This window comes from Ambystoma mexicanum, chromosome 3q, assembly GCF_040938575.1.
Source record: "Ambystoma mexicanum isolate Mex_15411 chromosome 3q, UKY_AmexF1_1, whole genome shotgun sequence".
In the NCBI taxonomy this organism is placed as follows: domain Eukaryota; kingdom Metazoa; phylum Chordata; class Amphibia; order Caudata; family Ambystomatidae; genus Ambystoma; species Ambystoma mexicanum.
The window spans coordinates 1,128,746,616-1,128,770,292 of NC_090926.1; the positions used below are offsets into that span (position 1 = coordinate 1,128,746,616).

The 23,677-nt window shown below is 46.7% G+C and overlaps 1 protein-coding gene across 6 annotated transcripts in view; it reads left to right on the top strand.

Moving 5' to 3' along the window:
• Positions 1 to 23,677, top strand: part of PNPLA6 (patatin like phospholipase domain containing 6) — a 1,092,789-nt gene that overhangs the window by 447,551 nt on the left and 621,561 nt on the right. For all 6 annotated transcript variants that reach the window (XM_069603923.1, XM_069603925.1, XM_069603924.1 and 3 more), the window contains exon 25: positions 18,913 to 19,031. In XM_069603923.1, coding sequence (XP_069460024.1) covers positions 18,913 to 19,031 — 119 coding nt within the window. The remainder of the gene's footprint in view (positions 1 to 18,912; positions 19,032 to 23,677) is intronic.

Here is a 23,677-nt window from a genome sequence, read left to right on the forward strand (position 1 = left end):
TCCAATAAAGCATATGCAAATGTCCAATTTGCATCCAACTCCTTCTCGTTCACCACGGTAGTTGGGCACAAATAGTAGACACGAGTCTTTAAGACAATTACGATTTTTGATAATATATAATATATATAATTTTTTTAATGTTATATATGGTTATTGGTTGAAAATCATGAAGAAATACCCTCATTGGATATAGGTTCTCTTCCTTGTAGCTTCAGAATTCATGGGCTCAGGTTTGAAGAACAGAGCACCAAAGTTGCATCACCTGTCAAGCTGCCGACCCTCCTCATAGAACCTGTAGGATTTCAGTCACAAAGCTGCCTAGTGTTTCACGCATTTACAGGAAGCGACACATAAATAAATTCCCATTTTCCATTAATGTATTGCTGATGAAAAGGTAAAATCTTACTGCATCCACAGGAGCAAGCATTCGCCAACATTTCAGCTTGTTATAGCACTCCCTTCTTCGTGGGAGTGTCGTTTGTTAGTGGGTGCCCTTCCCTTTGTCCTGTGAGCTGCACAACCCTGATTGGCTGTGTTCTCCTGTCTTCCCGGAATCTGCCTCTCTACTGTTTTTTCTTCTGGCTCGAGGGGCTTTTTCAAGGAATGCCATTTGTTCATTCTTTTTGTCGTTGAGGGTGCATCGTTTGCACCGGGAAGTTGAATCAGGTGTGGTGTATAGATAAAATAAGGCTCATAATTGCAGTGTAGTTTAGACTTCCTGCAACCAACCTTTTGGGAATCAACACTGTAAGTATATGCCCGTGGGCCTTCAGTGAGGGTTGGTGTGGGTGGATTCATTCTCCTTACCATTCCTGGATCCCTGTGGTCTGGATTCAAGACTATTCCCTGGCGGGTGTCAACCGCACATCAGGTCTGGATTCCATTGGGGGCTTCTATTTCTGGGTCTCGATCTGACCTCAAACACTTCACTGGTATCTCCTCTGGTCCCCCTCGGTTTTTTTGACACCAAATCTAAACCTGTGGGGTAGAACTCAGACTTAATGTATTTTCCCCATACACGTGGATTGCCTCACATGAAACACTTTTGAAGTGGTGTTGGTAGTACGTACATGCCCCAAGGCATTCTTTCTGCATCCATTTTAGATCCAAGCAGTTGTAGTCCAAAGACTGGAATTTTAGTTTTAAACTGATTTTTTTTAAATGTATTTTAAAGCCATGGTTTCCACGTATGCAAATGTTAATGCACCTTTATACTGTAATTATTTCCAATGATACTGAGTCGATTTTACTCAGAAGTGTACTGATTTAGTGCTCTTAGCTCAAATGGATCTCATCCTTTTGTGGCCTGCTGCGCAGTATTTGTCATGTTTTTCCACCTCTAGAGCCTGACTGGGATATTTGCATGTGTATTTCTGAAATGCTATGCCCCAGTGGTCTTGAAGTACTGTGATTGGTTAGTGTTGACATTGGTACTCTGTAATGATCATTTTAAAGGGGACGTTTGCACAGAAATGTTATTGTCCCAATCGATCGGGCATGTCTTTTTAAGCAACTGTAATCGATCTTAAAACAATTTCCTATGCATCTTACCTTATTTTTCCTCACGTTAACACATGCAATGTGCGCCGCCATCTTGTGCTAATCTTATCCGTTGATACATCGCCCTAAGTTCAAGTGCCCTCATGGCAAGAATATAGATTGCCCACCCGTCAAACTGACATCACTAGATGCTTACGCCCCTTTTCACAACTCCAATGCACGTCTCATGTCAATGTGCTCTGTGCACAATCCATGGAAATGCCAAGATGCCTCATTCCTCAAAGTGTAAACAAACCCTTTCTGGTCACACAACATTGGAGTTTTTTTCCTTCTTGTCAGTGCATTTTGTTTCCAGCCTCCTTCACTTGTTTCTGCTCTGTTCAGCTATCTTCCTAGTTTGATGCCCTGCAGACAAGTACTTACACTATCTGAACTGGTTGAACTCAGTAGTTGCTTTTTATTGAAACATTTCTCATATTATGTGCAAATGTCTTTGCCAAACCATATTTAAATTGTACTTTTACAAGGCTTATTTTTTACATGTGTGAATGTGAAATTTCATAGTTTGTGCCTATTCATGTCTTTTCTTTGCACTATGGGTGTGTAGGTTTGTATAACATGGCAGGGTGAGCTCTTCTTCTTTAACAGTAGTTCTTGTATACGAACAAACATATTCTTATTTTTCTGTCTTTTGATTTTGTACTTATTCAATAATCTGGAACTATGGAAACAATACAGCCATACCAGTACAAGCCAGAATATTAAAAGGAGGAATTAATTTAAAGCGAAAGAAGTAGATACGATGGGGAATCTGATGAGTCATGATGATCATAGCACCAGAGCCTGAAACCAGTGGCATGGAAGACGTTTCCACCTGGTGTACCTGCAATGGTTGCGAGTTTATGCCAACTGAGGGGGAGAACCACTACTGCTGAGAAAACCTGGCCTGCATAGCCGAAAAAAACACACCACTGCTATGCGTTACCGAGCTGCATGACTTCTGGAAAGCCTGCCTCACAAGATCTGTTCGAGCAACAGTTCACCCTCATAATCCAAGTAACAAGCAGGTTTACTCTAGATCTGATGTATGTTTGACAACTGAGGATGGATAACATTTGATATTGTTCTTCTATGTCATTGTAACTTCCATCGATCACAGACAAATACATTTTTGTCTGTAATTTGAATACATTCTTGTACTAATGTAAAACTAGAGTATTACTCAGAAGATGTAATGTCCGAGCAATTAACTTTCTTTCACATTTTTTTTTTACCAACTTTATTTAGCTTTTAACAGCATAATCATAGACATGCATACATTAAAGAATAACAGGCAGTAGCATAGACATGTCTTCCCCATTTTCCCAAAACCAGTCTTTAGAGTCCATTTGCTCATGAGTTTGAACTGTTCGAACATCCCCCTCTACCCCCCAAGAAACCCTCCCAACATTTAGGTGGAGTACTACATTTTTACGGGGCTTTCTTGAGTGTTCCATGGGTTAGGTCACCTTTCGGCTCAAAGTCCGTATTAACTGTTAAAGGACGCAAACCTTGCGAAGTAATTTAGGTTTAAAGTACATGTGCTCTCTATCGTCTGTGAACTCATGCAACGGCATCCAGGTGTTCTGGTATTTCGAGTGGGAGCCATGAGCTATTTCCGTTACTTTTTCCATGGCCATCACACCCCATAGGCTCACCCACCACATGATGGCTGTTACCGGCCCTTGTTTATTCTTCCATGCTTGCGCCAAAGGTGATTCTCGCCGCACTCAGCATGTGGGTGATAAGGTTAGCTCTAGCCCCCGAGTTCGCATAACACCCCTCTACTGCTTCCCTCAATAACACCACCACTGGGTCATGAGGCAATTGCACCCCTGTAATCTCCTCAATAGGGCTCAGGATCTCCTTCCAGTAGGTCTTCGCCACCGGGCAAGCCCACCACATGTGAATCAGATCTCCAGGTTGCCCACATTCCCTCCAGCAAGTAATGGGATACACTGGATTAATGGAGTCCATGTGTGATGGTGTCATGTACCACCGTAAACAGAGTTTATATGCTGCCTCTTTGATTGAGGTACATTTGGAGCTTTTAGCGGCTCTATGCCATATGCGACCCCCAGGTCCCTCCCGAGATTGGTCTCCCCACATCTGCTTCCCATTTCTGCATGTACGTAAGGGTTTCTTCTGGGTCCCCCGCCCCCATCTACAGGTACAGTTTTGACACCCCTTTCTCAGGTTGGCCTGCTTAAGTTTCTTTCGCTTTTAACTTAAAAACAATATTTCCTTAGGCCCAAACTGCTTCAATGGTCATTCACATTTGTAATTTTTTTTTAACTAAATGAGTACAGTTATCAGGTTAATTCTAGTAAAATATTTCTGTTTCTCTTTCACAGGTGGTACAGGCTTGTGGCCTTACGTGTGTTTACATGGTGGATTCATGGAAGGCTTGGATTCCACATTCAATGAATAATACATGCCTGTGTTGGTCGAGGCCTTCGTGCGAAATTCCCCAGTGACGAAGGATAGTACCAGGGATTTTTACACACAGTACTGCAACCGCATCTGCTTTTAAAGGAGCAAAAATACATTGCATTAGACTGCTGCCTGCTAGAGATTATACAAATGATTAAATGTGATAATAAATTACATAGGATGTGGGGGGATCCATTGGTGCATTTTACTCGTGTAGTCAAAGGCACCAACCTGAAAATCCAGGCTAGCTGTGTCCACCACCATAACACATTTTCATGGTCAGCACAACCTATGCTTGGAAAAGAGGCTGCTGGAAATGCACTTTGTTCATCTGCTTTGCTGTTTAGTGGATCAGCGTTCAGTAAAATTTCAAGTTTCTGTCATTTGTGAGACTTGAGTCTCTTGCTAAAACACAGTACTACAAATATATAAGAAGGATTTCTTATTCCACGTTATTAGCCAGGCCTGGAAACACGAACAGATATCAATTGACAGCACACCGACTGGCAAAAGGGTCATGATTCCTGGCGACGGTGTAACGCTTACCACCAAAACTCTGCAGGAGCACCTTTTCTGAATGTCAGTCTAACCTTCTTCTTAGTTTGCGTTGCTCTCTCCCTGACTCACTCTACCTCTGGTTGATCAAGTTCCGTCACCCTTAATCTAAGAAAAACACAATAGGTTCCTTAATATTGCCTTTTCCATAACAGTAGCTACTAGGATTCTTATTCCTTAACTCTCTTGACCTTTACCTTTAATTAGTTAATGGTGGGCTCTCCATCCTGCTTCTTTGTAGGGGCGCTTGTTCTGAAGTGTGGAGATTGTTGAGGGATATAAGGTAATATTCTGTAATATGTGACCAGTGTAAGGGTACCGTAGAATGAGGAAGGGACCTAACTCCTAGCAGATTAGCATATTCAAGAAAACTTCTCTACAAGCTAGGGTGTGTGAAGTAAAAAAAAAAACCTCCAATTCCTATATCTAAATGAGGAAGCACTAGAATAACCCAGGGAAGGTATGCTGTACAACACGGAATGAATGAGGGACAATGTAGAAATGCTTTACATTCAAGGACTTGAATAACAATTCCCCCTTTTTAAGGATTCCTTGCTAAAAGCACACGAGTCATGAACCCTTTTTCTCTTTTCCAAAGAAACGAACAGTGTGAGAGCGTTCTGTGAGGAAGTGCCAATAACTTTGCAATCCCTATGACAGAAACTCTACAATACTTTTATGCGCACTCGCCAGACAACTAGTAACAACTGGCGAACCGTACCTCAAATAGAACCCGAGTTCGAAAACTGCGCAACACACCTTCAAGAGAAAAATACACCAACGGTGCGCGCGCCAACAATCTAACACAACAATACTTGCGGTGAGTGACTTCTGACAGGAATGATGTTGGGCACCCGATTCCGCTGACAGGAACGGACGAGTGAAAATGTTCGTGTGAAAGCTACGGTTTACCACTGAGGGAATAAATAGAACTACAGAAGGGGAAACTGTGAAGTAACACTAGAAATTAGGGTTCTGAAGAATGTTGCTAAAGATTCTGTTGACAGGAGCCAACGCCGCGATAAGCGTACACTGCGAAATGCAGACGATGCAAAGCGCGGAGTTGGAAAGGGGAGGGGCTTAAATATGCTGTGAGTGTGAACCACTAGACCTTCACTGCCACTTCCCATAAACCCCACTAGGAGCCATGTTGGGTGATGAGGAAGTGTCTCATTCTGCACAGCTTGGGCATGATTCTTTCTTACCCACTGCCCAAGCACGGTAAGCAACGGCCCAAGAATGTTTAGAGGCCAATCTAGGGGCATGACCCATGATCATGACAGACGGCTGGTGTGACAGTCCAGGATTTTCCGCTAAATACTGCACTTACCACTTTCAAGACATGGAAAGAAAAATAAATGGTGGGTTTGGTCATCGTGAAGGTGTCTGTACATAGTCTATTACCATAGAGAAACGTGGCTTCATTGAATTAGTAGAACTTCTGGAATCCAGGGGAATGCAAATAGACATGCTAGCCACTGACAGGCGTGTTGGAATAGCAAAGGCCGTTCCCACATATGCAGCATCAATTTCTAAACAAATTACAGTTGCTGGTACAAAAAAGGGTTCAGAAAACATTTTAAAGTGGTCTCGGTCTATCAGCAGCCATCTTTGGTGGAGCTCAAAAATTGTAATGTATCTGTAGACATTCTACTTGAAAAGTGACGTTCATTAATGCACCATTGTACACTCTTGGAGGGAAAACGAACATTTCCACGAATGTGGACATGGACCTTTGACTAAGGAGCAAGAGTGTAAGAAAAAGTGGTTGGTGTCAGGTGCTCCTCCTAGACGGTATGGAAGCCAGAACAAGACTGGCTGTACTTGCGCAATGAGTACGTTGGGCGGGAACAAGCAAGGACTGCAGAACCTTTGGTTACCAGATGGCATTTATAAAATGTAGCAAACAGTGGTTGACCAAGCCAATATTCCAGGAAATGGATTTTGAATTTGTGAAAGATCTGACATCGACTGTGCTGGCCTTGCATATGCATGGAATGGCTCCAGAGTTTGTTCCCAAGGTCCTCAAAAACCTGAACTTGTTGATAGGTTGACCATCAGATTTAAATTATTTCTAGCTGTTGTCCCAAATTTTTCACAATCAAGTTTCAATATGTTAGCCAGGGATTGGACACTATTGATAAAAAAAAATAATTTAATGGTTGAACACTTGCAATGTTAATGTTCAATAATCTATTTTTATTCATTTTTTTTTTTTTGGCGATGTAATAGTGTTAAATATACATAAATGTTTTAATTGTACCTTTCCTCGGTTTATATTGCTTTTCCTCTGTCATTGTGTATATATATATATACATTATTTGAAGTATGTGTCTGTATTTCAAAATCATGGAAAAGGTTTTGGGGATTGAAATTCTTGACATATGCTTTTTGATTCTCTATGTTTGAAGAGTGTCTGTAAAATGTTCATTACGACAAATTAAAAATCATCTGTAAATAATGAGATCATGTCTTTGAATATTTAGACTACAACAGAAGGAAGATGTAATATTGACATTGTTCGCGTTTTTCGTGAATACAGAATAATCGCTGTCTGGCCTGCCCATCACTGATGCCGTCAATGCTGCTTCCAGGCAGACTGTCACAGACATCCTCTTTGTCGCTCCCTCTCCGGACATATTGACTCCCCACATGGTCTCTGTCCTCTCCCATTTCTCTTCATCGCCCATTAATAGTAGCACCAGATGGGAAGTACTCTTGTCTATTACAATGGGCCCCTCTGGTTGACCCTCACCCCCTGCATCCCATGCATTCCCTGGCACTTGCGCTCATGGCCTCCCATTAGCAGTTGCCTAGCCCTTATTGCCGCCCCCCGCTCCACCCTCCCACCCCTTTCACCTGCACGCTCTCCTCTTTACCCTGCACTGCCCTTCCCACACTAGCACTCCTCATTTAGCCAACAGGCACTCACACCCGCACCGCTTCCTCGCACTTCTTATTAATGCACTTGCACTATCCACATTTCAAATGAACTAGTAGGTAGGACCGTATTGGTATCTTTATGCCTTGTCCCAAACCGCCCTCACTTGTTGGTCTTGGGGCACCTTAAAAGACAATTAGTTGTATAGGCACATTAAAAAAAAATGTAATAAAATAAATAAAATTGAAACACGGATCGACGGAACAATAACCATTAGTTGTGTGGTTGATATTAATCAAGCAATCTTACCAGGCAGATGTTGTAGGGGCTGTTATGCAAAATTACATGCAGTACCCTTTGGGAACACTACACACAATTAAGACTACAGGTGTAAGCACAATCTCACCTTTAGTATATACGTCTGTACTACACAGTTGTGTGGTAGCAGGGCTGAGCAGCCAGGCTTATCTCAAGAGGGAAGTGAGTAGTACAAGGTGTTACACAAAGGACAAAACAATATTAGTTTATTTACAGAGTCATTTAGAAAACATTCTGCTAGCAATAAGCAGCACAATATCACACTATAATACACTCCAGTACCAAACCAATAAGTTTCTGAACAAGTTAGGCTCCCCAGAGGTGAGAGTAAAATGGCACTTCAGTAACTTCAAATGGGAGTAAAAAGACACAAGTTATAAGAATTAAACACAAATACTTTCTTAGGCAGCGCAAATAGTTCCAGTTCACTATTAGAGGCTGTTCAATTCAATAGGCCTGGGCCAAAGTCAATGGACCATTGTCTTGGATAGGATAGCACAGTTCTTTTTTTAAAAAACTTTTCTTTATTGGCAAGAAGCAGTGACTGGCGCATTACACATTACAACAGCTCATGTTACATATTTAAAGCATGGATAACAATGCAAAGTCTCTACAGCAGACCGCGTACATTCATAGGAGCAGAATAAATACGACAAGGCCATTTACAGTTCACAGTTCAGCCCACCCAGTCGGCTGCTCATGTGATGGAGGAGAAGACAGAAGCTCTAGGTCCGCCCTGCTGTTCAGATAGCTGCAAAACTCTGTCCATACGTTTTTAGGGCGAGCCTTCACAGGCAGTGTGTTACTATAGTCCTCTTTACACATACCATCAGTGATGTCTAACCCCAGCTCCCGGCTCCATGCGTCCCGGATCGTATGGGGAGGTTCTACAGCTTGTGCCATCAGCATTTTATACAGGGTGGACACTATGCCCCTACCCCCTGCGGAGTTAGCAATGTAGGAGATCTCGGGGGACTCAAGGGGTTCGTCCGGGTATGAAGGCCACATGTCTTGGACTGCCGCTCTGAGTCTAAAGTATTGCAGCAACTCCAGAGAGGACTTGGAGTGCCCTGGCCTCCATGTCTGCGGAGTGATGAATTTCCCCTCGGGGAACAAGTCGGATAGTGAATGATAGCCCAGGTCCAGCCAGTGACGCATAAGGATCTTATCATGCGTGGGGGCAAGGCCCGGAAATGACCACAAGGGTAACCATTTGTAGTATGGAGGGGTTTCAGGGCGGGCTAGTAGACCCTGTTTCCACGCCCAGATGGTGGCGGCCACTGGGTCGGCCGGGGCAACCGAGTGATACGAATGGAAGAGGATCAGGGACATAACATTTACATTTACCTCCCCAGTCGCGAGGATCTCAAGCTTAACATGCGGGGGAGGGTCGGTACCAGTGTGTAGCGTGCTGAGCTTGTGCGGCTATCCAGTACTGGGTTAGATCCGGTGCATTGAAGCCCCCTTTCTCTTAAGGTAGTGTCATATGTTGCCACTTCCGTCTGGACCGGGAGCTTTTCCCTTAGGGAGGGCCAAGATGACTGCAGCGATTTCGTCAAGGGTGAAGGATGTGTCTAATTGCTCTTTGGTGGCCTGAGATATAAGGGACATAGGGATGCGATGAAGGAGGAGATCCAGATCCTTTGGGCTGTGCTCGCGTTGCCGAGCGTAGAGGGCTGCATAGAAATCTGCAAAGGTCTCGAGAATGGGTTGGTCAGACCACTGCCGCACTCCGTTCCTGTCAATAATACTATCAATCCAGGCTCTGCCCCCCTTGATCCGGGCCAGTCGGGCTAGAGTTCGACCTGGCCTTTCCCCTTCGCCATACTTCCGAGCCACAACGGGTCGGTTGTAGTATCTTATCTCGCTGAGGGCGAGGGCCTCAAATGTGTCCAGTTCGGCTCGTATCTGTGCCAACTTGGGTGGGGAAGGAGCAGAAGCGTACTCGCGCTCCAATTCCTTGAGCTTGGTCTCGGAGCCTCGTAAGGAGTTCTTAATATCCTTCAGGACCCCAGCTTCCCTGGAGATGCACATACCTCTGATAAAAACCTTGAATGCCTCCCAGCGAACCCCGTCTGTTGTGTCGTGGCGTTTGTTGTTATCAAAAAACGAGGTGATATCTGCAAGGATGTCGGCCTTGAAGACTATGTCATGTAGTGCCTCTGACTTAAAGCGCCAATTGGAGTGGCAGGGGAGGGCAGGCTGCAGGGTTATGTCAAGTGTGACCGGGGAGTGGTCGGAAAGCGTGCGCGGCAGTATCTGCATGTCGAGAGTTTTCCTAATGAGCCCAGCTGACAGAAGGAAGAGATCAATTCTGGAATGACTGTCGTGCACAGAAGAGTAGAATGTAAACTCTCTAGTCAGTGGGTGGAGCGCTCTCCAGGCGTCGACTAGACCATCAGAGACCATGTGGGCGTGGAGCCGGCGAGCGGCTCTGGACAGTATTCTGGGAGCAGCGCCTGATCTGTCCAACTTGGAGTCTAATATGAGATTCATGTCCCCCCCAGATGATCGGGACCCCAACATATCTTTGGAGCAGGACATTGATGTCATCAAAGAACTCAGGTGCATCTATGTTCGGGGCATATGTGTTAACCAGAAGGCACTCTGTATTAGCGAGCAGACAGTGGAGGATCACATATCTACCCTCTCGATCTATGTGACTAATTCCACAGACTTATGAATTAAGGTGAGAACACCCCTGGACTGGGAGGAGTAAACAGTGTAATATTTGTTGGGACCCCATGCTGGAGCGAGAGAGGATGAAAGGTGTGCAAGGGCGTGGGTTTCTTGCAAGAGGAGTATCTTGACCCCATGCCTTTGGGCGTACGCAGTTATCCTGCGGGCCTTTGTGAAGTTGCTAAGCCCTCTGATGTTCCAAGACATTAGCCTAACAGCCATTTTGCAGTTTTCAGGGGACATCCCAGCAACGAGTGGCATTGTTTGTTGAACATGCATTGACTATCAATGCAATGGCACATTGCCTCGCGCCCAGAGCCACTACTACCTTGCCATTTTTGTTATAACATCCCACAACTGTACCCCCCCGCTCCCTCACTGCCCCTCCCAACACAGCAGTGCTCTGAAACCCACCCGAGGACCTAATGCGAGCATGCCAAACCCAACAGGGCAACGCTCGCCTGTACGACCAACTGGGGCGCAACAAGTAATAATAACAAGCCAACCTTGGCATTGCAACTGCAGCGGGGGTCGCTGCTGGCGTGAACCCGACTTAAATGAGTGATCGGTGCAATACACCGTAGATCGTACAGCGGTATCACATGTTAAGTTTACAGGAGATATTACACAAGTTACTAATAACAATGGATATACAAGATAAAGGATCCATGAGTTCAGCAAGAAAATGTCAAGTGTGCCCGTGGTACAGAAGGAGGCCCACAAACAGGGGTCAAGACGGGCCAGCTCAACCATCATCCAATGGCTCGTCCACCGGGCCACGGAGGGGAATATGGGCTTCAATTAATTTTACCGCCTCCTCTGGGACTGCGAAGAAGTATAGCTTATTGCGGTGGGTGAGCTTTAACCTTGCAGGGAACAACATGGCGTATTCCACTTTCATTTTTCCGAGGAGCTTTTTCACACCGTTGAACTGCCTGCGCTCCATTTGAACATTAACGGAGAAGTCGGGAAAGATTCGGATAGTCTGAGACTCCAGTTTCAATTCACCCCTCTCCCGGGCCAAGCGCAATATGTGATCCCTATCCCTGAAGCTGAGGACCTTGGCAATAATTGGCCTGGGGAAATCACCCGGCCTAGGGCGGGGGGGCCAATGCTCGATGGGCGCGTTCAATTGTGAAGAATGGAGAGAGTTGAGGATTGCCCAAAAGGTCTCTCGGGAGGTTTTCAACGGCTCGTTCCATTTTGCATTTGAGGGCTGTCTCCGGGACCCCCACAATGCAAATATTGTTCCTGGGGGATCTGGACTCTAAGTCGTCGCACTTCGCCTTGACTTGTTTCATATCGCGCACCAGGTCTGCGACAGTGTTTTGGAGCGCGTGCACCCCATCCTCATTGGCCCAAATCCTGGTCTCGCCCTCCACCAGCCTAGCACCGTGCTGATCCAGTTTGGTGCGCATTGAGGCCACAATAGCGTTGATGTCATGAGGGTGCGTCTGGATCGTCTTGAGACAGGGCAGCTCCCCCCTGCTCCTGTCTAGAAAGTGTTTTGGCATATTTGTCCATTGCCCCAGTTTTGTTGGCCCCGTGTGCTTTGTCGGACATGTTTGGGGCACGCTGAGACCCCGCAGGGCTGCCTTTGTAGGATGTTGACACTGAGGCCACTGGCTCTTGGGGATCGGTAGGGGAATGGGGGGCCTCAACCTCCCATCGAACCCAGGACCGCTGTATAGGTCAGTGCGCAGCAATCTCAGGCCCCCAGCTCCTCACCTGCGTTCAGCAGAGGATGTAGGCGGCAGTCAGAGCAGCAGCAGGCCCCAATCGGGAGTGGCAGCCAGACCACGAGGAACCAGCGGGGGCGCCGCGTCGCCCCAGAGGCAGCAGGACCACCCCAACCGCCACCGCGGGGCCGGGAAACCCGGCGGGGGAGCCGCCAGGCGGTCCAGCTCGGCGTCTTCGTTGCGGGGGACAGCTCCAGCAGCCATCGCGGTGCGATGTAAACGATCCGTCAGCTACAGGAGTGATGTCGCCGTCGCGGTTGCTCCACCAGGGGCAGGCTGGAGAGGGGAGCCGCGCGGGCCAGCCGCGACGCGAACACAGGTCGACCCCGCAGCAGGGAGAGCGAAGCGGGCTGGGCAGAGAGGAGATCAGGCCCGCCGCTCTAAGCGGCAGCTCACCGTACAGCTAGGCGAAGGAGCCGGGTAGTCAGTCAGCGCCAGGTGGCGGACCCTCGCAGGACACAGGGGGTCGGGGCCGCAGCTGGAGTACGCAGCCCAGGAGGCCCCAGTCGTCGGGTGCCCAGCACGGGAGCGGAGCGGCCCCGGAGCTCCGATTTTCGCCCCGACAACGACCAAAATGTTGTTCAGTCGGTAAGCAGCACAATGCCCACGGTCTCAGCTCCGGATGATGCAGGGAACTGCTGATTCAGGGAGGATATATTCAGCCGTCGGGCCACGGAGCAAGAGAGCTAGGCAGCCATCTTGCAGGCTGCTCAACAGCGCCCCCCGGATAGCACAGTTCTGGTAGTAAACGGTTAAGTCTTTGCTAAGGTTCTCAGAAGTAGTTTGCACGAAAGAGAGTTATATGGCAGATTAGGAGTGAACAAGACGCAAAAGTTGGGAAAGTTTCATAGTACCTTGGTAATTAAGAAAAGCTGTAGCTGAGGCAATTGTTCCTGGCAGTTCCTGCAGATCTCGCTGTTCCTGGGTCTCAGTTAACGGGATAAGAGGGAGGACGTCGTTGGGCTCCTGCACTGCTCGGGGACGGATCCACAAGCTTGGCAAAACGTCGGTTCAAGGTGTGAGTGCCTTAAGGTCCACAAGCTGCTGGTATCCTTCCCACTGGCTATTCGGTTTTCGACAGCACTCTGAAGAAATTTCGACCAGTATAGAGGCGATTTCCAGGTGGCTTGCGAGTTGGTTGTTCCCACCAGCTCAAGGGAAGAAGTCGTCCTTGAAGGGGCTTCTCTGTCGAGGGAGTTTCAGGCGATTCGGTCCTGTAGCAGGGCTTCACCGGGCAAACCAACGGTCCAGGAGTTGCAGCAGTCGTCTTCCTTCAGCTCAGCTTCGGTTCTTTCATTCTAGTCGTCGCCTCTGCCCTCCAAACCCCAGAGACCTGCCTTTTTTAAACAATTTTCTCCCTTTCATTCCAGCCTAGCTGCCACTCACCCAGCCGGGTGGCTGTCCTTGCCGGACAGTCATCCAGCCAATCATGCCTAAGTGCATTCAGGTCTCCTAGGAGACTAAGCACAGGGAGTTTCGGGCACCTCCCTCACTTCCTGTCCACCCCAGACACTCCGGCACCAGAGGCGGTCTTCAGTACTGAAGCCCGCCAAAGGCAAACGGACAAAGGCACCAAACCTGGTTTGGCGCAGAGACAAACACTAGAAGGACCTTTCCAAAAAGAAATGGCAAAAAAACTCGATCGGAACCTGTTTTTACAGAGGGGGCTCAGGCGCCATCTTGAAAAACATGGCTCCGGTGGATGTTAGCTACCGGAGCGTTTAAACGTTTAAACGGGTCGCAGTCGGGAAAATCATGGTAATACTACTGCCACCAGCCATTCTGAGAGGAAAGGGTAACATTTGAGTGCTACATGAGTTTTCTAGGCATAGGGAATACTGGGTATTCCCTCCAGCACTCTGCTGTAAGGCAGTGTGTGCTGGGTTTAGCATTTTAAAAAGACTAGCAAAGTCACTTTAACTTTACATTCACTGGGAGACTGTGGTCAGTCCCAGAGAGGGTATTTTAACCTTGGGAAGTCTGAGAGACATCCCTGTGCTACTGCACTGAGGGTGCTGTGTGACGCACAAGAAAAGATGATGCCTATGGGGTTGTCTAAAACTCTATATCCAAAGAACACAAAAGTAAAACGCACATCAAAATACATGAGTGGAAAAAAACGGCTCAAACTCTTTCCACGTAAAAAAATCAAGTCCTCCAAATCCAGCAAGGGGGTCTCTAAGGTAAGGGAAATTAGCACATTTATGAGAATTCTCCCTAACAGGGGTGCTAATGTTTGTACGTATTAGCCCAAATGCATTAACCCACATAGCTCATTGACCATTTGCTTGCAACTCACCACCTGCCATTGCCCTGGTTTGGTTCACATGTACATGGTAGATCACATTTATTTGCCATTCATGTTTCGCGATACATGAGAAGTAGTTGTGGACTTGATGGTAATTGAATCTATGGGAACCACCCACGAACAAATGAGCCAAAGACACTCAGTGCACTTGACAATTATTGTACAGACATATGGCCCATTGTTCGAAACTTTGATGCATATTCCCAATCATGGAAGCATAGGTAACGGCGTGGAATGTCATCTGTGGATATGGCAACGCAGAGAGAATAAGTATGACCAACACAAGTTTTTTTTTATATCTGTTCTAAGTGGTGGTGCTTTCCTTCTAGAGTAAACATTTTCTGAAAGGGCCATGGAAAGTGGTGAAAAGGATAGCATCCCGGATGCACACATTCAGATTGTAATCGAACAAAGCCCTATGTTCCCATTTGCCTCATCGGGACACCTGTTCCCTCTTTTCTTCCTACCGTCTGCCCACCCTCTTTGGACTCTCTACCCCAACCATCTAGTGAGGCTTAAAAACTCAGGGTTGTCTTCGACTCCGCTCTCCATCACCCCACACATCATGAACCCTACCAAGAAGTCCCACTTTGCGCTCCACCTACTCATAGGCATTCTTCCTTTTCTCAACTTCCCCCAGAAGCTCAATGTCGCCAGAGCTATGGTCCTCTCCAGGCTGGACTACTGCAACAGCCTCTTTCTCAATCTCCCTCTTTTCTGCCTTTGCCCCCTCAAGCTAATCCAGAATAGAGGTGCACGATTTATCCTTGCCCTCAAGCCCTGGAACCGCTTCTGTCCAGCCCCAAAATCTCTGCACTGCCTCCTGGTGGCTGCAAGGATCGAATTCAAGACCCTCTTCATCATCCACAAGGCCCTCTTTCGCTTTCCCATCATCCCTCTTTCGCTTCACCGCTAAGCACCCTGCTGTGACCGGTGCCCTGATCATCAATAATGTCACAGGATCCCAGGACCATCCTCCCAGTAAAATACCAGCACCCTTCCACCAGTCGTTATTGCCCTGCAGTCCCCAGCTTGATGGCTCACATACCACCCTTGAGAACCGCCTGTACTAGCACTGAATCTGTGGTTCTCCTCCTTTGCCTCCCTTATTACTTCCCACCAAGGCGCGCCTCCAGCACTTGTCCACCCCTTTGCTCATCCTTCCATCCCCTTCACCAGCACCTCTCCACAATGCACTTGCACAGGCAAATGTTACAAGGCCTAATAGGAGAACGACAGTATATTACTGTTTAACCAGTGTTACCTTTTCCCATGTTCTGTTCCCATCGAGCATAGTGGCTCTTTAAAACACAATTCTGTTGTGTAAAGCGCCTTACAAATGCTCAATAAAATAAAATGATAAATACACCACATTGAATTCCCAGCTAGCAGAAATGGTTACTTCAAGTGCGACATAAGGCCAGAGACACAGTAGGTATACGGGAGATCTATGTAGTGTGAGCACGCAATCTCACCCAGTGTCACCTGATGGTACACAGGGCTGCTTCAGGTGCGCAAGTCAGCATGAACGGACATGCAGGAATTCTAGCAAGAGCTATACAATACATGCCAGAAATGTCGGTAGCGAACTAACGAATCAAGGGGGGAACTTAATAATGAAGGGTCGGTAGGTTTGTAGGATACTCGGCGCAGGGGTATGCTCTGGCCCATGAAAGAGTGCAGGATGAGTGAGAAGGGGCTATGGATCTCCTATTCTTACAGCGCAGATATGGCCCCAGAGGTAACAGCAATACATCATTTTCTGTTGAGGCACGTATTGTAAATTGCTATTTTTAACTTTCCTTAGTTTTCTAAAAATGTGTCGGAGCAAGGTCTAATGCTGTATCTTTTTTGGTGGCATTCTTTCTCCAAAATGTAACTTACCCCTCTCTTGCTTAGATCAGTGATCTCTTGCTTAGATCATTGAATGCAGGCTGGCCTTGGTATTTGTCCTTGAATGTAATGCACTAACAGTTTGAAGGGCACAATGCGTTGAATAGCCACAAAGAATTGATAATATTTACTATATTGAAAGTGGACATACGAAACTTCAGTTTCTATTTCTGGGATCTGTTTGAAGCGGTTGTTCAGCTTGACATCGAGAGAATGGAACACCCTGAAATTATGTAAGCATAACTGTACATAATACTTGGGCGATTGAAAATGGCATGTGTGCTGTGCGCTTGATGACTAACTACGTGATGGATGAATGTTCGAAAAGAATGCACATCGTATACTATGTTATGTTGAAGAATATTTATACCATGCGCTATAAATGGCGCTCTTTTTAATTTTTAAGGCCCTAGGCACCCTCCCTCAAAGGATTTTTGGTGAATGTGCAATTGTGTCCGGGACAGAGCTGGTGGCAGCAGTTACTTTCAAAGCTTTTTTTGGACTGTTTTGTTTTACTGCTCTGGCCCAGGACAGTGGCCAATGCCCTCAACGGCCATGCCACGGGTCCTTTGTTCTGTCCTTTGCCCATTTTGTCCCTTTGCCTTGCAGACCCGGGAAATTTCTTATTTGGTCATGCAGACCCCCGCGCAAACCGAAGCTTTCGCGTGCTTCTGCATGCCTTGTGTGTGTGTGCGCCCAGAATGTGGGCTGGAGCTGTCTAGTTCCAATACACATCCTGGGGGACAGGATGTCTGGTGTGCTGGGATGACTGGGACCACCGTGATCTGTGTTTGGTCAACATCTGGAATGGTTGAATGTGAGCAGATCTATTATTTTTTTCTCTTAATTTTGGCATGAAGGAGATTCTGGATAAGAGTAGGCACTCTAAACCTATTTCGGGTCAATCTTTTGAGTTCACACCGAACTTATTAAAGGAGCCAAGTATCCTGAACCGAAGAAGCAGAGCTGTGGAACCGCTGGTGACCCGCTGGAAGGTTTGGAACCCAGACCCTGCTGTTGTCCCTTCGGAGCCCCTGTTTCTCATCGATCACAGAAGGCCTGCAAGGGCGCTTTGACCCGCTGGAGTAGTGGGATTAACTACTCTCGGCACTTACTGCTTAACCTGCAAATGAGCCCTTTTGGAAGTGTTCCTGGACCGCCCAGTGAACTGACCAGCTCGTACTTGGACCTTTGCTGTGAAATGCTGCCGTCTCGAGTTTCAACTTCAGGCTTTGGGAACCGTAAACTCTTGGTAGAAGGCACTCTCGCGCCAAGTTTCGTACACCTAGCATTCCTAGGTCTGGAATTAGGAGAGTCCGCCTGAACCCGAGCGCACACGGTACCCGTGTTGCCCCGCTGTGGTGCCAAGCTTCGTTGGTGCCTTGCTGCTGTGCCGTAAGACAAGCTGCATTGGAACTGGCCCGATCCCTTTACCAGAAGCGGAGACATCGCCACTGTCCCACCATGAAAATAGCTGGAGCCTATCGTTTGGACCCGTGATGTCAGTTTGAGGGGCGGACGATCTATAGTCTTGCCTCAAGGGCACTTGAACTTACGGCGATGTATCAACGGATAACATTAGTTCAAGATTGCGCCCCCAACCCGTTGTTTACGCATGTGTAAATGTGAGGAAAACTAAGGTACGATTTAAGATCCATTACAGTATGATTAAAAATACATGTGCGATCAATTGGTACAATAAAATTTCTGAGCGAACTTCATCTTTAATTGAGTTTTTTTTTTCTAGTACCTGTCTATTGCCACTCCATGTCCTTATGTGATATTCCTCCCATCAGTACAACTGCAACATAAAACAGGAGTGGAGTGTATCTTTATGAAAGCTTTTAGAGTACCCTATCTATTGCTATACTCTTGTATTTTGTTTACTAAAGTACTTATTTAGCTAAATGGTGTAGTTATATATGTGTGTAATATAATAAATGTGTACATTTTTATGTACACCAGATTGTGCATTTTCTGTGAACTAATCGTACCTTTCTGTCAGCCTAATCCTGGTTCCCACCCCTCCTAACTCCCCCTCTTGTGTTAAATCTGACGGTTCAGTCATGTTACCAATTTGAGAGAGGGTAGGCTTCTCTTTTTGGGCTGCATGCTCTGCCCGCCTTATGTTTAGTGATTGTACAACCTTAGCAATGGTCTGTGCACAAACCAACATAACAGAATCCAAGGTCCTGAGCTGAGAAGACACTTGTGGAGCAAAGAGCAATGGCTCCAGGCTAGAGACATGTGCCCGATAGTAAGACTGAAGGTATTATAGAGATTCAGTTATGTATGTCTCTGGGACAGCAACATCGAATGTGGCTATTATAGAGAAAGCAGGCATGTCTAAGGAGATGTGCAAAGTGTGTACTAAAGGCAAATCCATGGTGTCAGACTCCAGTAAGTAAGGCAGTAGCTCTGTTAGACTAAGCAGAATTGTCAGTGACAGGTTGAAGTTAGGCCTTGTTTTAAATGTTCACCATAAGGGGGTCCTCTTGATGTTCATTTAAAGCTTTGAATTGCACAGTCTACTCTGACTTAACACTTTTTGTATTTTCTTTTTTTAGCAAGAAATGTATGAAAAGGTGTTTGAGAAAACTGCTGACCGCCACAGTGACTTCTCCCGTCTCGCTCGTGTCCTGACTGGAAACACTATTGCACTCGTGCTTGGTGGAGGTGGCGCCAGGTAGGTAAAGATCAAAGAGGGGGGATGGGTTCCCCTCCCAATCATGGACACTCTAGTCTGCCTGTCCATCCTCCAGTAACTTTAATCTCAAGTGTGCCAGAGGCTCCTTCAAAGGGGGTTGCTACTATGGACGCATCCTTCTGGCAAGAGGAAGAGTTGGCAGTTCCACTAAATAAAAAACGGTGCAAAAGTATACAATGAAAATATGTCAAGTGAAGCCTGAGATCAACCCTGCTGGATCAGAGGAGATTTCAGCGATTCGCGAAACAGGGAATAAACAGTGATAGAGCGTAGAGTAAGAGCTTTCTAGTGCATAGGTGCAAGGTGAGCGAATGTGCAAAAGCGTGACTGGGCACAGTGAGGGTGGGCTAGTACTACGAGATGAAACTGAGAGCTAGAGCGAAGAGAGCGGGACGGAGTATAGAATGAAAATGGTGAGGAGAAGTAATCTGTGGTAAGACCATAGTTGGATTTAAAGACAAGGGATAGAATGTCGAATTTGAGTTTTGCATAGAAGGGAAGCCAACCAAGAGTGAGAAGAGCAGAGGAAATTAGAGTCACGTGAAGTCAAACTTTAGGCGTTTGCCCTGAGACGATGGATACCTGACTCCCTAGGGAACTTCTAACTTTCCCCTCTCCTGCCATTGGTTAGAACTCATGGAATAGGGAATGGTGCCTTCTTTCGCTGACCGTCACGCTCACACCCTTTACACCCTCTCATACCTGACCCTTCACTATACTTATCTCTTAAGCTGTTCTCCTCCCACCACTTTACTGTTCCTCAATTCTCTCACTCCGCCTTTCCACCTCCAGCCTTCGATCTTACTTCCTTTCCCACTCCTATTCTTTACTACTGCTTGTACTTCTAACTATCATCTACCTTGGTTGGTTCCTTTCCCTCCTCCCTCTCACTCTACTCTCCAGCCTCTGGTTATTCCTCACATTATAATTTCTGTCTCACTAAATTCCAATAGCTACTCCTATTCTCCACTACTGTTCCTATTCTGCTACTGTTAGGGAGAATTCTCAAAAATGTGTTGATTCCCTCTACCTTAGAGACCCCCAGCTAGTTTGCTGAACTTTGGGACTTGGTACTTTTAATTCTGTGTTTTCTGTGTTTCTTTTGGTTATGGAGTCTAACAAACTCCATAGGCATCATCTTTAACATTGTGTCACACAGCACCTTCAGTGCAGTGGCACAGGCAAGTCTTTCAGATTTCCCAAGGTTTAAATACCTTCTCTGGGATAAACTACGGTTTCCCAGAGCAGTAAAGTGAAATTGACTTTACTTAGCAGTGTACTTGCTAGACACAGTACACCCGATCTTATAATAGAGTGCTGGAGGGGTTACTTAGTATCGCCTGTGTCTAAATGCTCATGTAACATTTTTATGTTACCCTTTCCTCACAGAATGGTTGGTGGCAGTGGTTTCCTTATGAGCGACAATGGTTTGCATTTACTGTTGTTTTTAGCAGCTCCGGTAACGCTAACGGCGGGAGCCATCTTTTTCAAAATGGCGCAGAGCCATCTTTGACAAAATGGTCCCTGATCGTCTTCTTTCGCCATGTCTTTGTGGAAAGGACCTTCTAGATGTTTTCTCTGTGCGCTAAACCAGGTTTGGTCTTTGTTCATTCCCCTTTGGCGGCCTTCAGGAGTGAAACCCGCCTCTGGCTCCAGAGTGTCTGGGGTAGTCAGGAAGTGAGGGAGGTGCCCGAAATGCACTCTGTGGTGATTGTCTGGCTGACTGTCCGGCAAGGACAGCCACCCTGCTGGGTGAGTGACAGCTGGGCTGGAATGAATGGGAGAGAACTGAATAAAAGCCAAGTCTTTTGGCTTGGAAGGCAGAGTCGACCACTGGACGAAGGAACCGAAGAAGAACTTGAAGAGGACGTCTGCTGCAACTCTTGGACCGTTGGTTTGCCGTTGAAGCCCTGCTGCTGTGCCAAATCGCCAAGTTTGCATCGACCGAGAAGCCCCTGCAAGGACGACTTCTCCCTTTGAGTTGGTGGGACCAATCACCTCCAAAGTAAGCCACCTGGACACCCATCTCGGAGCTGGTTGAATTTCCTCTGAGTTGCTGTAGGAAACCGTATAGCCAGGGAGAGGGACACCAGATTGTGTGCGTTAATTTTCAGCTGGCCTAAAGCTTTTGGAAGATCCTTTGGACTCCCACGAAGCAGGACTGACCAATCCTGAGCTCCTCAGCAGAGTGCAGGACCCTAGAAGCAAGGACAGTCCACCATGACAGCCAGGAACCACATTGTTGCTATTTGCGGTAGCTGAAGTGTGAAACAGCCACTGAAAGTAAAGTTTGCCAATTGTGGGTTTTGGCAGTCCCAGTGCAGTGCAGGAGTCCCCCGACGTCCTCTCTTGTCCCCATGACTGAGGCCCAGGAACAGTGAGATCTGCAGAGCTGCACAGGAACAGAAGTCATTAACTGCATCTTTTCTTCTTTACCATGGTACTCTAAAACAAGTCTAAGAGAACTTACCTCTTATTGTAGAAGTGCTTGTAACTTCCACAACTCACAAGTCTAATCAGCTTGTGTCCCTACATTTGATTCTCATTTTCATCAAAGACTCCTAAGAACTTGTGCAAAGACTTTTCCATTTACTTACCAGAAGTGCTTTATCCTATCCAAGACTTTTGCCCATTGACTTTGGCTAAGCCTATTAAATTGAATGACTCTTCTAGTGAACTCTAAAAGTAACTGCACTGCTTAAGAATGTTTGTGTTCTAATAACCTTTGCCTTTTACCAACTTTTTAAGAGTATTCTGAATGCCAACAGTAAGGTATTAATTTCCCCAGCACCCGTGTTACTGAAGTCACCTGTGGGTGTAAGTTGTGTCTGTGGGCCATCCCAAAAGGGTCTTGTCTTATTCAAAAACTCAGAGTGTACAGTATTGAAGTGTATTTGCGTGTTACTATTCTATTGCTCCTTTCTGCAGAAGGCTTTATAACTGATACGTTATTAATTGTTTATGCAAGAAACCTTGAGTGTAAGAGTTTACCTGTAACTGTGAATCTTTGTGTAACTCCACTACAGCTCACATTTCCCCTCTTGAGATGAGCCTGGCTGCTCATCACGCTACCAAAACTGTGTAGTACAAGCTTATACCAAAGGTTGGGTTGCCCATACCTGTAGTCATAGTTGTTTGTAGTGTTCCCAGAGGGTACTGCATACAAACTTTGCCTAACGGCTACTAACGCTACCTCTCCACTATCCTTATTGCTCCAGGCCACCCAGGAATATGGTGCTCTGCACACCCTTCTACTACTGACTACACCTCTGCCATTTATATTCTTTCCTCGCTTCTCCCGCCACCAACTACTTTTGCTCCCAACTACTACTACATCTGCCCTTACTACTACTACTCCACTCCGTCACTCCTCCTCCTCCTACCTCCAACAGTCACACTCTCCTCTCTCACACACACTCCACAGACCCCCTCCTTAAAAATAATCTCCGCACTCCAAACACTCACCTCTACTGGTCTCCCGGATGTTCTCCACCGCCTCCTGTCCTCAACCAACTAACCCACACTTGCACACACTCCTCCTTAAATACCCCACCCCCTCCCCGATTGGCTACTTACACTGTCCAATCACTTACCTGCCTCTGGGGATGTAACAGAGGAAGGCTAAAAAGGGCTGATCAGGCCCGATCCTTTTCCCAACATGGACCCTGCAGGGGTCCGGGAACGCTGGATTTCATTAAGGCCTGCAGGCCCAAAATAATATCAACCCTGGTTGCATAGTGTTCAAGGCCTTCATGGAGCCTTTATTTTTAATAACAAATCCCTGGTGGGCTAGTGGAATTGCCCCCTCTCTGTGGGCTTCAGCTGACCCTGTCAAGTGTGTTCACTTGCTTGACTACACTTGCAGTATTTCGAAAAGGGCGTCTAACTGTGCCCACCAAAGTGAATGTGCATTTAATGAGATTCAATGATTTAGTGTGTTGCTTACCTTTGTGTGTTTTTTTTTTAACAACTTTATTTATTATGGTTACAGCGTTTACTGTGCATTACATTTTGTTATTGTGACTCCCTTCACAGTTAATTATGCATACGGCTTGATCAGTACCCCCTCCACGTGGTCCCACCCTCGCCGTCCCTTTAGTCTGTGATGCTCTGATGGGTTGGAGACCCGTCAGGGCTTCGGGGGCCAGAAAGTTCGATACCAGGCGGTATGAAATGTTAACGCCGAGAATCGGGAATGATAGTCCAGTACTGGGGCCCAGCAGTCGGTGAATCAGTGGAGAAACCCCTCTTTGGCCGCTGTGACCCTCTCCGCCACCAAGATGTCCCAAACCTTTATCCACCAGAGGGCCAAGAGAGGACCCTCCTGCGCTTTCCACTTCCGCGCCACTGTGATCTTGGCTGCTAGCAGTAAGTGTGTAAGCAGTTTGGCAGATCGCCCTGTTTTGGGATAGCAGTCTGGGCTTGCCACCCCGAGGAGGATCACCTCCGGGTCAATCGGTAGTTTGTGCAGGGTGATGTCCTCGACGATCCTCAGGACCTCCCTCCAGAAGGACTGCACCGTCGGGCATCCCCACCACATGTGAAAAAAGGATCCTTGCTCGCCGCATCGTCTCCAGCAGCTCGGGTCTATATCAGCGTTGCAATGGTTCAGACGGACTGGAGAG